Source organism: Triticum urartu, chromosome 6A (genome assembly GCF_056163025.1).
Source record: "Triticum urartu cultivar PI428250 chromosome 6A, HENAU_Tu73, whole genome shotgun sequence".
Lineage (NCBI taxonomy): Eukaryota > Viridiplantae > Streptophyta > Magnoliopsida > Poales > Poaceae > Triticum > Triticum urartu.
In genome coordinates this window covers 22,745,717-22,757,718 of record NC_141878.1, presented here as the reverse complement: position 1 = coordinate 22,757,718, position 12,002 = coordinate 22,745,717, and the positions used below count along the sequence as shown (strand labels likewise).

The window sequence follows — 12,002 nt, the reverse complement described above, 5'->3', positions numbered from 1 at the left end:
TATTATGTATTAGTCATGCAATGCAGATGCTCTAAGGTCAGACTCTCAAAATTTCAAGTTTTTCAGCCAAACTTCACAACAGGAAGATTGTTAAGAACTGTGCGATGTTTCTACTGTACTTTTTGTTTCAAAATGCAGTGTTCGTGCCTTTTGTTCTACTGCACTAAAATTTTGTTTATCAAATCGCAAGCAGTCAGCCTCCTCCAAATTTCACCAAGATTGGAAAGCAGATCGCACACACAAGAGAAAAAAGGAGGAAGAGAACTGATCAAGTACTCGTAACATTCAGACAAATTTGGTCTTAGATTCAGAGATCAATTTCCAAACCCATGCAACAAAACATATCAGATCCATACTCAATTCTATAGCAACAATAGTTCAGGCAGGGTACAATCCAAGCAAAAAGTCTTTAAATTCTAGCTTCACAGGATTCCTGATGGGGCAAAATCCAGACCTAGTTGGCCGCGGCCCTGTTCCTGGGGGCAGCCTCGGTACCTGAGTTAACAAGCAACAGAAAGAAGATGCATAAGAATCGGTTCAGTTATAAAAGGATGTTCCCAGTGTTAATAACTTCGGATACAGATGGCAATGTACCTTCTCTGAAGTTGCTCTTGAACCTGCGAGGCACATGGCGCATGTACCTCATCCTTCCAGTGCCGGTGGTCTTGCGCCTGATGGCCTTCACACTCCAGTTGTCTGAAGATATGAATAGATCACTAAGTTAGCACTGAGCCAATCAAAAACACCCAAAGTGGCAAAAGAACAAATAATAAATCACATGACAACAGATGACCAGTAATACTAGACTGTGCAGAGTGCTATCCAATCAGAACAAAGAACACAAATTTTACTAAATATACTGAAGAACAGCAAACACCATACAGTAAGTTTTCTGTTTGTTAAATTGCCCAAGCTTCATTGATGGTAATAGATAACAGTCATGACCAGGTAGCAGCAATGATCATGATCAAAAGACTGATCGTTGGTAGTTAAGACCGCGCATTAAAAAGTATAGCCTCTGTTTCTAAATGTACGAAATTTTGGAAGTTAAAATTGAACAGACAAAACGTCTTACATTTAGAAACAGAGGGTGTAGTAGTCAATATTCACAGCTAAGCATGGTAGAAGTCAGAGAAAACAAGTAAATACGATGGCATGTTAGAAGACAAAAGGGAAATAAAGGATGGAGAAATCATCAGACAGAAGTACTCCCTCCGTTCCTAAATATTTGTCTTTCTAAAGATTTCAACAAGAGACTACATACGAAGCAAAATGAGTGAACCTACACTCTAAAATATGTCTACATACATCCGTACGTTGTAACCATTTGAAATGTCTAGAAAGACAAATATTTGGGAATGGAGGGAGTACAAATTATGGTCCTGTCATATTTATTGCAACTTCAAGAAAACAATATCATGAACAGAATAGCATTTCAAAAGACAAAGGTAAATAGAAGATGAAGCATGGAGAAATCATCAGACTTAAAACTACGAATCACGGGAGAGAAACTCCTGTCATATTGTTGCAGTTTCTCATCATCACTTGAACCACAAATGATACCAGGCAAGGCAGAACAATGAAACAACACATCGTAACAGTTAGAAATCATTGGAGTTAAACTTATCAACATTGTTGAATTTACAAACTCATTGGAGTGAAATTATATTTGTTTGAAGATAGCAGGACTTCCTTCAGTATGTTGATAGAAAGGCACAAAGACATCAGGGTGTTGAGGTATCATCAGAGACTTAAATACTAAGAATCAGAGGAGCACAGCTCCATCATATTGTTGCAGTTTATTCCTCATCACTTGACCCTCACCCTCAAACATATAAGCATGCATGGACACCAAGAAAACAGGCTATAACAATTTACAGTTGGGCAACTACCGATAAGAAATGCAGACATTGTTGCTCAGAACATGAAATATATTCTCATCAATGCCAAATGGCATCTCCGAAGTCTGACATGCGTTGTAGATTTCATGATTCAGCATTTTGCAAACCGGGGAAACAGACCGGAGAAACCAGATGCAGACGAGAATCTCGCGAACACAGACATCATCATTCACTAATAATTCCCACTGGGAGATCAAACTATGCATCCATCAAACTACAGCAACAGGGCATGCCGAAAAATCATGAACCGAGATGACGAATCAGCTGCTACCATCTCAATTAAGAACGACCACGTCGGGATGAACCGCATCCTAATGCGGCGAATCAAATCTACGTGCAGGAGCAGCGCCCCACGTGCCAACCACATGAGGACGCACAACATCAAGAACGTGGCGGATGACAGTAACAGACCGGGAGATCTAGAACGGAGGGGCGAGGGGGAGGGGGGAAGCTTACACTTGCGGATGCGGGCGGCGGGGTAGCCGCACGAGGAGCAGGTGCTCTTCTGGAGGTGGAAGCTGCGGCGGCCGCAGCGGATGCAGAGCGTGTGGGTCTTGTTCCGGCGCTTGCCGAAACTGCCGGTACCCTTCGTCTGCAAAAACAAAACCACGGCGAGAAGAGAGGGTCAGCGACAGGCGACGACGGAGCGGCGGCGGCGCCGGCGGGGAGGGGGGCTAGGGTTCGGAGGCGGAGACGTACCATTGCTTAGGGTTGGAGGAGGCGAGCGAATGGGAGTGGCGGCGGTGGAGGCGGAGTGGCGTAAACCCTACCGCGCATTATAAGGGGCGGAGAGCCGCCGGGGTGCCGTGGTGGGCTTTGTTTGTCTGTTGGACTGTTGGGCCGTGAGAAGGAGGATTTGAGCCATCTCGCTTCGACACAAGCCCAATTGCCCAGGTGCTCGCGTGAAGAAAAGAAATCGTGCACTTGTAAAAAAACACTAGATTACACTCTCATGCTGCCCGACGAACCAACCTGTGTGTGATTGGATGGTTGGAGGGACAATGGTATTCTCAGCCCACCAGGTTAAGTCCTGGTGTTCGCATTATTCCTGAATTTATTGTAGGGGTGAGTGTATGCGTGTGTGTTAGCACTGATGTTCAAAAAAAAAAACGCCCGTTCCCACAAAGCTTACAATCTACCATATCTCATCCCGTCCCCGCTCGGTTGGTTGCCGACCGCGTGCGCGTGCGCTTGCCAGACTTGGCCGTGCAGCAGCTTGGCCGGCACCGGAGCCCCCATCGGGGTCGGCTGGACCTGCGTCGCTTGGCTGGCCGCGGGCCATGTGCACTTGCCGGACCTAGCCGTGCCACAGCTTGGCCAGAACCGGTGCCTAAATCGACGTCGGGCGGATGACAGACCATCGTCGCCACCCAGTGACGCGGAGGTTGGCGAGCCAGCACGGGACAACTACACAAGAGGGCGGTGCCTCGGGCTTGTGGAGGAGCTTGGAGGAGGGATCGAGGGAGCGAGATGAAGGACGTCGGGGACCGCAGCTAGAGCGCCATGGATTTGATATGCCCTTGGAGAGGAAGAAGGGGGACGGGGATGCTTGGAGGGGGAGAGAGACTACAATCTTTGGCTCCAGCTCGGGTCGTCACTTCCGTCCTCAAGAAAGCCGTCGAGCTGCAGTTCGTGGACTCAACATCACCTACACAGGACACAGGTAAATCTCGTTTTCTTCTTGTGTTGCTCACATCTAATGCAAATTGAATTGGGATAAAGCTGAGAGCAAATCCATTATGTTTAAATAAAATTATTTTCATGCAATTGTCAATCTTGTGCTCACAATGCTCATTACTAAACTCAGAGTCTTGGACCAATTGATCTGTTGTCTGCTTGCTCTATGCCTCTAGGTTTGACATTTGGATAGATGGTTATGTCTGCATTTTTGTCAATAGAATTAAAATTGATTCCTAGCATCCCTATCATCATACGTAAACTGAAGGATAGCTGACAGGTTAGATGAGCATGATGCATGCAGACATTGTGCATAGATAATTCTGTGAACGAGTATATTTGACTGGGGAGATGGAGTAGCATTCAAAAAAAACTGGCACATACAAGTTCGAATAAAAATCACTTGTAGCTTGGAAGTCTAACACACATGCGATAAAATTGTTCCTTTTACAGAATAGATTAGGTTGGCTTCGGTTGATTGAGAAAGAATTGATTTTGTCCTGTCATCAAACTAGAGTCAGAGGTCCCAATGCTCCCTTGCGGTGAGGGATTCAGCGTGGAATGATGCCGTTGTAAATATGTATACATGTGATTTCTTGGATGCCCATGTGCAAAATATTAGAGAAGTTTAGTTTCATTGAAGTTCTGAAACTATACTGTTAGTGCATCTAGTGCCCCTTAGTGATTTTGGTGTATTGAAGACTTATATGTTAGGGGACTAATGTGTTTATGAGTGTGCACAGGTCTATAAGTCTATGAGGAGTTTGATATTTACAGAGAAAGTCAACCCCTAAAAATGAATGTCTTCAACTGAAGACTTTGGCCTTCTGAAGACTTTGAAAGTGAAGAAATTGGTGTGACCGTGAAGACTCGATATTTGTGCGAGGAATATGAAGCGTGAAGACTTTGTTTTTGTAGTTTTATTTTCTCTTTCTTGAGTCATAGGAAACACCGTACTGTTAAAGGGGTCGAGGTAAAACTAAGGAAAAGTTTTCAAGTGATGCTCATCTCAAAATCCTACACCTACCAATCCCTTCGAGTGAAGCCATTGGAAATCTCATACAGGTCAGTCAATTTCTTCAGTGACAGAGACGAAGTTCTTCTGTTCTCTGAGGAATTTGTTCTCACTGAGGAGTTAGGAATTTGCCAGTGTGGATTGCCTACAAGTGAGGAACATGATAGCCCTGAGGAATTTGAGAGTCAAATTTCCGACCGTTGTTGTGCTACGCGCAAGCTATCTCAAAATATCTACCCACCTAACGGTCACATCATTGAAGGGCATTTATTTCTTATCATGTCGGGCTGTTCCCTAGGCTATAAATAGCCGCCCCCCTCAACCACTAGCTGGTTGGCTGCTCCGAGAGAAACCGACACTTGTCATTGAGAGCATCTCATCCTCCGTGGACTTTGACCGAAAATCATCAAGTGAGGAAAAACCCCAAATCCAAACACCTACAAACCCAAAGTGATTGAGCATCACTGAAGAGATTATTCCTGTGTGGAACCGACGCTTGTTACCTTTGAAGACTGTGCATCTTCCAGACGGTTAGGCGTCATGGTCTAGAGCATCTAAGAGGAAACTGTGGATCACCGAGTGACCGAGTTTGTGAAGGTTTGGAAGTCACCTGAAGACTTACCACGAGTGATTGGGCGAGGTCTGTGTGACCTTAGCTCAAGGAGACAACGGTGAGGACTGTGTGTCTGGGACTGTGTGTCCTCAGGTTTAAATACCTAGCCACTCCAACCAGACGTACGACTGTCACAATAGTTGGAATTGGTCTACCAAATCATTGACTTCACCGAGCTAACTGGTTCTATTTCCTCAACCCTTTAATTTCCTCATTACTGTGTTGTGTTCTTAATCGCTACTGTTTGAAGACTTTGACTGAAGACTTTCTCAATTTCCTCAGTTCAATTTCTTCAGTCAGTCTTGTCTTCAGCCTGCTTATCATGTGTTTACACTTTCTGTACTCTGTGCTTGTTTATCATTTCATCATGATGACTGTGCTACTACTCTGTTATGCTTATTTCTGAGTACTTATTCCGCTGCTAATAGTTCGTGACGTAGGAATCTCCTCACCGTGAAATTCCTTAGTGACGAATTTGTAAAAATCGCCTATTCACCCCCCTCTAGTCGACTTAACGCACTTTCAATTGGTATCAAGCAAGGTACTCCCTTGTTCTGTGTGATTTTGATTTAACCACCTGGAGTTTTAGTCATGTCGACTGCAGGCATGATCAAGGTCTCTGCTGGGTGTCCTACCTTCGATGGGATGGACTACCCCTACTGGAAGAATAAGATGCGAATGCATCTTGAGGCAATTGACAACGATCTCTCGTACGTTGTGGAAAATGGTGTTCCCTCCGTCACCCCTTCCTTGAATGATGCTGATGTGAAGAGATTCATGAAGGAAATATGCCCTAGAGGCAATAATAAAGTTATTATTTATTTCCTTATATCATGATAAATGTTTATTATTCATGCTAGAATTGTATTAACCGGAAACATAATACATGTGTGAATACATAGACAAACTTAGTGTCACTAGTATGCCTCTACTTGACTAGCTCGTTAATCAAAGATGGTTATGTTTCCTAACCATGAACAAAGAGTTGTTATTTGATTAACGGGATCACATCATTAGGTGAATGATCTGATTGACATGACCCATTCCATTAGCTTAGCACCCGATCGTTTAGTATGTTGCTATTGCTTTCTTCATGACTTATACATGTTCCTATGACTATGAGATTATGCAACTCCCATTTGCCGGAGGAACACTTTGTGTGCTACCAAACGTCACAACGTAACTGGGTGATTATAAAGGAGCTCTACAGGTGTCTCCAAAGGTAGATGTTGGGTTGGCGTATTTCGAGAATAGGATTTGTCACTCCGATTGTCGGAGAGGTATCTCTAGGCCCTCTCGGTAATGCACATCACATAAGCCTTGCAAGCATTGCAACTAATGAGTCAGTTGCGAGATGATGTATTACGGAACGAGTAAAGAGACTTGCCGGTAACGAGATTGAACTAGGTATTGGATACCGACGATCGAATCTCGGGCAAGTAACATACCGATGACAAAGGGAACAACGTATGTTGTTATGCGGTCTGACCGATAAAGATCTTCGTAGAATATGTAGGAGCCAATATGGGCATCCAGGTCCCACTATTGGTTATTGACCGGAGATTTGTCTCAGTCATGTCTGCATTGTTCTCGAACCGTAGGGTCCGCACGCTTAACGTTACGATGACAGTTATTATGAGTTTATGCATTTTGATGTACCGAAGTTAGTTCGGAGTCCCGGATGTGATCACGGACATGACGAGGAGTCTCGAAATGGTCGAGACATAAAGATTGATATATTGGATGACTATATTCGGACACCGAAAGCGTTCCGGAGAAGTATCGGATAAAACCGGAGCACCGGGGGGTTACCGGAACCCCCCGAGGGGTTAATGGGCCTCATGGGCCTAAAGTGGAGAAGAGGAAGGGGCTGCCAGGGCAGGCCGTGCGCCCCCTCTCCCCCTAGTCCGAATTGGACAAGGAGGGAGGGGCGGCGCCCCCCCTTTCCTATTCTCCCTCCACCTCTCCTAGTTGGACAAGGAAACGGGAGGGGAGTCCTACTCCCGGTAGGAGTAGGACTCCTCCTGCGCACCTCCATAGGGCCGGCCGCACCCCCCCTTGGATCCTTTATATACGGGGGCAGGGGGGCACCCTAGAACACACAAGTTGATCCACGTGATCGTTCCTTAGCCGTGTGCGGTGCCCCTGCCACCATACTCCACCTCGATCATATCGTTGTAGTGCTTAGGCGAAGCCCTGCGTCGGTAGAACATCATCATCGTCACCACGCCGTTGTGCTGACGGAACTCTTCCCCGAAGCTTTGCTGGATCGGAGCCCGGGGAACGTCATCTAGCTGTACGTGTGCCAAGAACTCGGAGGTGCCAGAGTAATGGTGCTTGGATCGGTCGGATCGGGAAGACGTACGACTACTTCCTCTACGTTGCGTCAACGCTTCCGTTGCGGTCTACGAGGGTACATAGACAACACTCTCCCCTCTTGTTGCTATGCATCACCATGATCTTGCGTGTGCGTAGGAAATTTTTTGAAATTACTGCGTTCCCCAACAATTCAAGCAACTCGACTCTCAAGCGAAGAACATCATATGTGGTCATCTGAGCAAAGGGCAGTATGGTGGAGTGAGTGCTTTGGAGATAGCGAAGCTTATCTGGGATAGGCTATCCAAGGTCAACGAAGGAGTCTCAACACAGCGTGACTCTCGGGTTGACGTTCTTTGAAATCTCTTCAACCGCTTGAAAAGACTCGATAATGAAAATGTTCAACAAACCTTCGATCGCCTCACTGACATTTCAAATGAGCTCCACGCACTTGGTGCCACTGACATCATCGACCATGAGGTGGTGAAGAAATTGCTGAGATCGCTTGATTCCTCATTTCACACTCTGGCACTGATGATACAAGAACATGGAGACTACAAGTCACTTGATCCCACTGATATCCTCGAGAGGCTAAATACTCATGAGTTCCAGCTTGATGAGAAGAGAGATCTCTATAGACCGGGCTATGGCAGATCACGCGCTCTAAAGGCCAAGGCAGTATCTGAATCTGAAGGTGAGGATTCTAGTAGCAGCCTTGGTGATCCTGAAGAACTGAGCCAGGAGCTAGCAATGCTCGTGAGGAAATTTCATAAGTTCTCAAGATGTGGTCGCTTTGGTAAATCCTCAAGAAATGATGACGTGAGATCAGATTCCTCATCCCATGACAACAAGAAGAGACTATGCCACAAATGCAAGAAACCCGGTCACTACATTCAAGATTATCCTCAATGGGAAAATGAAAAAAAGTACAAGGATTACAGTTCTGATGACTCAAAGAAGAAGAAGAAATCTTCAAAGTCCTCATCATCAAAATCCTCAAAGTCTTCATCTCACAAGAAGAGCAGCTCCAAGAAGGCTCGGGCATTCATTGGCAAGAAACTGGACTCTGAGGCTGAATCTGAAGAAAATGAGGAAGAGGAGGCATCGGAGGAGTCAGAATCTGGTGTGGCGAGCCTAGCCCTCGCTACTTCTTTCGTCAGCAAGTCCATCTTCAACTCTGAGGAGAATAACTTCTCCAACTCGGCTGATGACTACGATGATGACTACACTCCCACCTATTGCTTCATGGCAAAAGGTGCCAAGGTACTCAAATACCCCTCCTCTAAATCAAGTGAGGATGAATCTGATGAAAACCTCAAACCTAGCTATTCTAAACTCGCTAAGATTGCTGTAAAGCAACAAAAGGCTCTTGAAAAGGTTCAAAATATGCTAGACAAGAGCGATGATATGTTGGGTGAAGAAAGGGATTGCACCAAAACTTTGACTGAAAATCTTCAGAGACTTCAGTCCAAGTTTGACAACCTTCAAAGTCATCATAACACTCTCTTATCTGATCATGAGAAGCTTTCTTATGAATTTCTTCAAAGAAAGCAAGATCTTGAGAAGCTAAGGGAGAGTTATGAAGACCTTCAGAAGGATCGTGATTCATTACTTGCTCAACAGATCAGTTCCGCTCAGGTTGAATTCATTCCACCATGTTTGAAATGCATTGAACATGAATCTGCTAATTCTTCACCTGAAAGTTCAAATGCTTCTATTGCTGCAAGTTCTTCACCTGTCTCTGCTATCACCAATTCCTCATCTGAGGATGCTGTTAGTATCACTGACAATGCAGGGCTGAAGGAATTGTATGTGACAGGCATGTACAAAAGCCTCAAAGGGCATCAGGCACTTTGTGATGTGCTTAAAAAGCAGATCCTTAACAGGAACCCTAGGAAAGAGGGTATTGCCTTTGAGAGGAAACTCAATGATGATGGGACCTACTGGAAACCTGAGTGAAGGAAATATGCCCTAGAGGCAATAATAAAGTTGTTATTTATATTTCCTTATATCATGATAAATGTTTATTATTCATGCTAGAAATGTATTAACCGCAAACTTAGTACATGTGTGAATATATAGACAAACAGAGTGTCACTAGTATGCCTCTACTTGACTAGCTCGTTTATCAAAGATGGTTAAGTTTCCTAGCCATGGACAAAGAGTTGTCATTTTATGAACGAGATCACATCATTAGAGAATGATGTGATTGACTTGACCCATCCGTTAGCTTAGCACGATGATCGTTTAGTTTGTTGCTATTGCTTTCTTAATAACTTATACATGTTCCTATGACTATGAGATTATGCAACTCCCGAATACCAGAGGAACACTTAGTGTGCTATCAAACGTCACAACGTAACTGGGTGACTATAAAGATGCTCTACAGGTGTCCGATGGTGTTTGCTGAGTTGGCATAGATCGAGATTAGGATTTGTCACTCCGATTGTTGGAGAGGTATCTCTGGGCCCTCTCGGTAATGCACATCACTATAAGCCTTGTAAGCAATGTGACTAATGAGTTATTTATGGGAAGATGCATTACAGAACGAGTAAAGAGACTTGCCGGTAACGAGATTGAACTAGGTATTGAGATACCGACGATCGAATCTCGGGAAAGTAACATACCGATGACAAAGGGAACAACGTATATTGTTATGCGGTTTGACCGATAAAGATCTTCGTAGAATATGTAGGAACCAATATGAGCATCTAGGTTCTGCTATTGGTTATTGACCATATATGAGTCTCGGTCATGTCTACATAGTTCTCAAACCCGTAGGGTCCGCACGCTTAACGTTCGGTGACGATTGGTATTATCTGTTTATGTGTTTTGATGTACCGAAGGTTGTTCGGAGTCCCGGATATGATCACGGACATGACGAGGAGACATAAATATCGATATATTGGATGACTATGTTTGGACATCAAAATGGTTCCGGGTGAGTTCGGGCATTTACGGAGTACCGGGGGGTTACCGGAACTCTCCGGGGAGTATATGGGCCCTATTGGGCTTTAGTGGAGAGAGAGAGGGGCGGCCAGGGCAGGCCGCGCGCCCCCTCCCCCTCTGGTCCGAATTGGACTAGGAAGGGGGGCGGCGCCCCCCTTTCCTTCTCCCTCTCTCTCCTTCCTTCCTCTCCTACTCCTACTTGGAAGGGGGGGAATCCTACTCCCGGTGGGAGTAGGACTCCCCTAGGGCACGCCATAGTGAGGACCGGCCCTCCCCTCCTCCACTCCTTTATATACGGGGGAGGGGGGCACCCCAAAGACACGCAAGTTGATCATTGTCTTAGCCGTGTGCAGTGCCCTCCTCCACCATAATCCACCTCGGTCATATCGTCTTAGTGCTTAGGCGAAGCCCTGCGCCAGTAGCTTCATCATCACCGTCATCATGTCGTCGTGCTGACGAAGCTCTCCCTCAACACTCTGCTGGATCAAGAGTTCGTGGGACGTCACCGAGCCGAACGTGTGCAGATCGCGAAGGTGCCGTACTTTCGGTACTAGGATCGGTCGGATCGTAAAGACGTTCGACTACATCAACCACGTTGTCATAACGCTTCCGCTTACGGTCTACGAGGGTACGTGGACTACACTCTCCCCTCTTGTTGCTATGCATCACCACGATAGATCTTGCGTGTGCATAGGATTTTTTTTTGAAATTACTGCGTTCCCCAAGGTGGCATCCGAGCCAGGTCTATGCGTAGATGTTATATGCACGAGTAGAACACAAAGAGTTGTGGGCGATAATAGTCATACTGCTTACCAGCATGTCATACTTTGATTCGGCGGTATTGTTGGATGAAGCGTCTCAGACCGACATTACGCGTACGCTTACACGAGACTGGTTCTACCGACGTCACTATAAAAAAAAGACACATCCGTGACATTTTGGGCTGAACGAAATTTTTTTCTGTCATACATATGACACTTCTATGACGATAATTGTGACAAAACCCGGTATCATCATAGATGTGGTGGGCTCCTACTTCTATGACAAAAAATCATGACAGAAAATGGGCTTTTCGTCCTGGGCGGGCCGGAGACGCAGCTGCATGACATTCTTTGGGCCGTCCATGACGGAAAAAACCGTGGTAGAAGTGAGGGGGAGGAAAATTTCGGGGAGTTCCCGGTTACGGTGGGAGGTCGGGGGCCGAGCGATGCGCGTTTCTCTCGTACACGTACGCGCGTGTGTGCGGGGCGTTGGCTCTAACTGAACCCGAGCGAGGCGTTGGGCTCTAACTGAACCCGAGCGATTGCACTGCAGGCTACGCGTTACTGAACCCGAGCGATCGATTGATGGTTGTTAACTGAACCCGATCGAGCGATTCCTTGGCTACTGCTGCTAACTGAAGCCGATCGATGGGATGAACAGTGAGCGTTGCGGGGGGGGGGGGGGGGGTTGGATGAACAGTGAGCGGTGGCGTTGCCTCTGGATGAACAGGACCCCATGGTGTGGTGGAGGGCTGGATGAACAGTAGACG

The 12,002-nt window shown here is 45.9% G+C and overlaps 2 protein-coding genes, 2 non-coding genes and 1 pseudogene across 4 annotated transcripts in view; all 5 read right to left on the bottom strand.

The window, feature by feature from the left end:
* Window positions 1–265: 265 nt before the first annotated feature.
* On the bottom strand, window positions 266–2,724 carry LOC125532354 (large ribosomal subunit protein eL37y). Its single transcript, XM_087528315.1, has 4 exons — window positions 2,601–2,724; window positions 2,358–2,493; window positions 595–696; window positions 266–495 (listed from the first exon to the last, which is right to left on the bottom strand). Exons 1-4 carry the CDS (start codon window positions 2,601–2,603, stop codon window positions 455–457), a joined length of 282 nt encoding a protein of 93 aa, XP_087384441.1. The 5' UTR covers window positions 2,604–2,724; the 3' UTR covers window positions 266–454.
* Window positions 1,474–1,552, bottom strand: LOC125532356 (small nucleolar RNA Z199; annotated as a pseudogene).
* On the bottom strand, window positions 1,737–1,820 carry LOC125532355 (small nucleolar RNA Z199). The gene has a single exon (XR_007294036.1). It is a non-coding gene; the product is annotated as a small nucleolar RNA Z199 (small nucleolar RNA).
* Window positions 1,913–2,007, bottom strand: LOC125532357 (small nucleolar RNA R64/Z200 family). The gene has a single exon (XR_007294037.2). It is a non-coding gene; the product is annotated as a small nucleolar RNA R64/Z200 family (small nucleolar RNA).
* A 1,313-nt stretch (window positions 2,725–4,037) lies between the features above and the next one.
* Window positions 4,038–12,002, bottom strand: part of LOC147963412 (protein FAR1-RELATED SEQUENCE 9-like) — a 69,395-nt gene continuing 61,430 nt past the window's right edge. Inside the window, exon 4 of the mRNA XM_087529562.1 lies at window positions 4,038–4,186. Coding sequence (XP_087385688.1) covers window positions 4,038–4,186 — 149 coding nt within the window. The remainder of the gene's footprint in view (window positions 4,187–12,002) is intronic.

Excerpts from the sequence above, each read along its gene's own strand:
- LOC125532354 (XM_087528315.1), bottom strand. Across the intron at positions 697-2,357 it reads CGCCGCCCGCATCCGCAAGT|ACAACTGGAGTGTGAAGGCC; the intron begins GTAAGCTTCCCC and ends TCATATCTTCAG. Across the intron at positions 496-594 it reads CAAGAGCAACTTCAGAGAAG|GTACCGAGGCTGCCCCCAGG; the intron begins GTACATTGCCAT and ends TTGTTAACTCAG.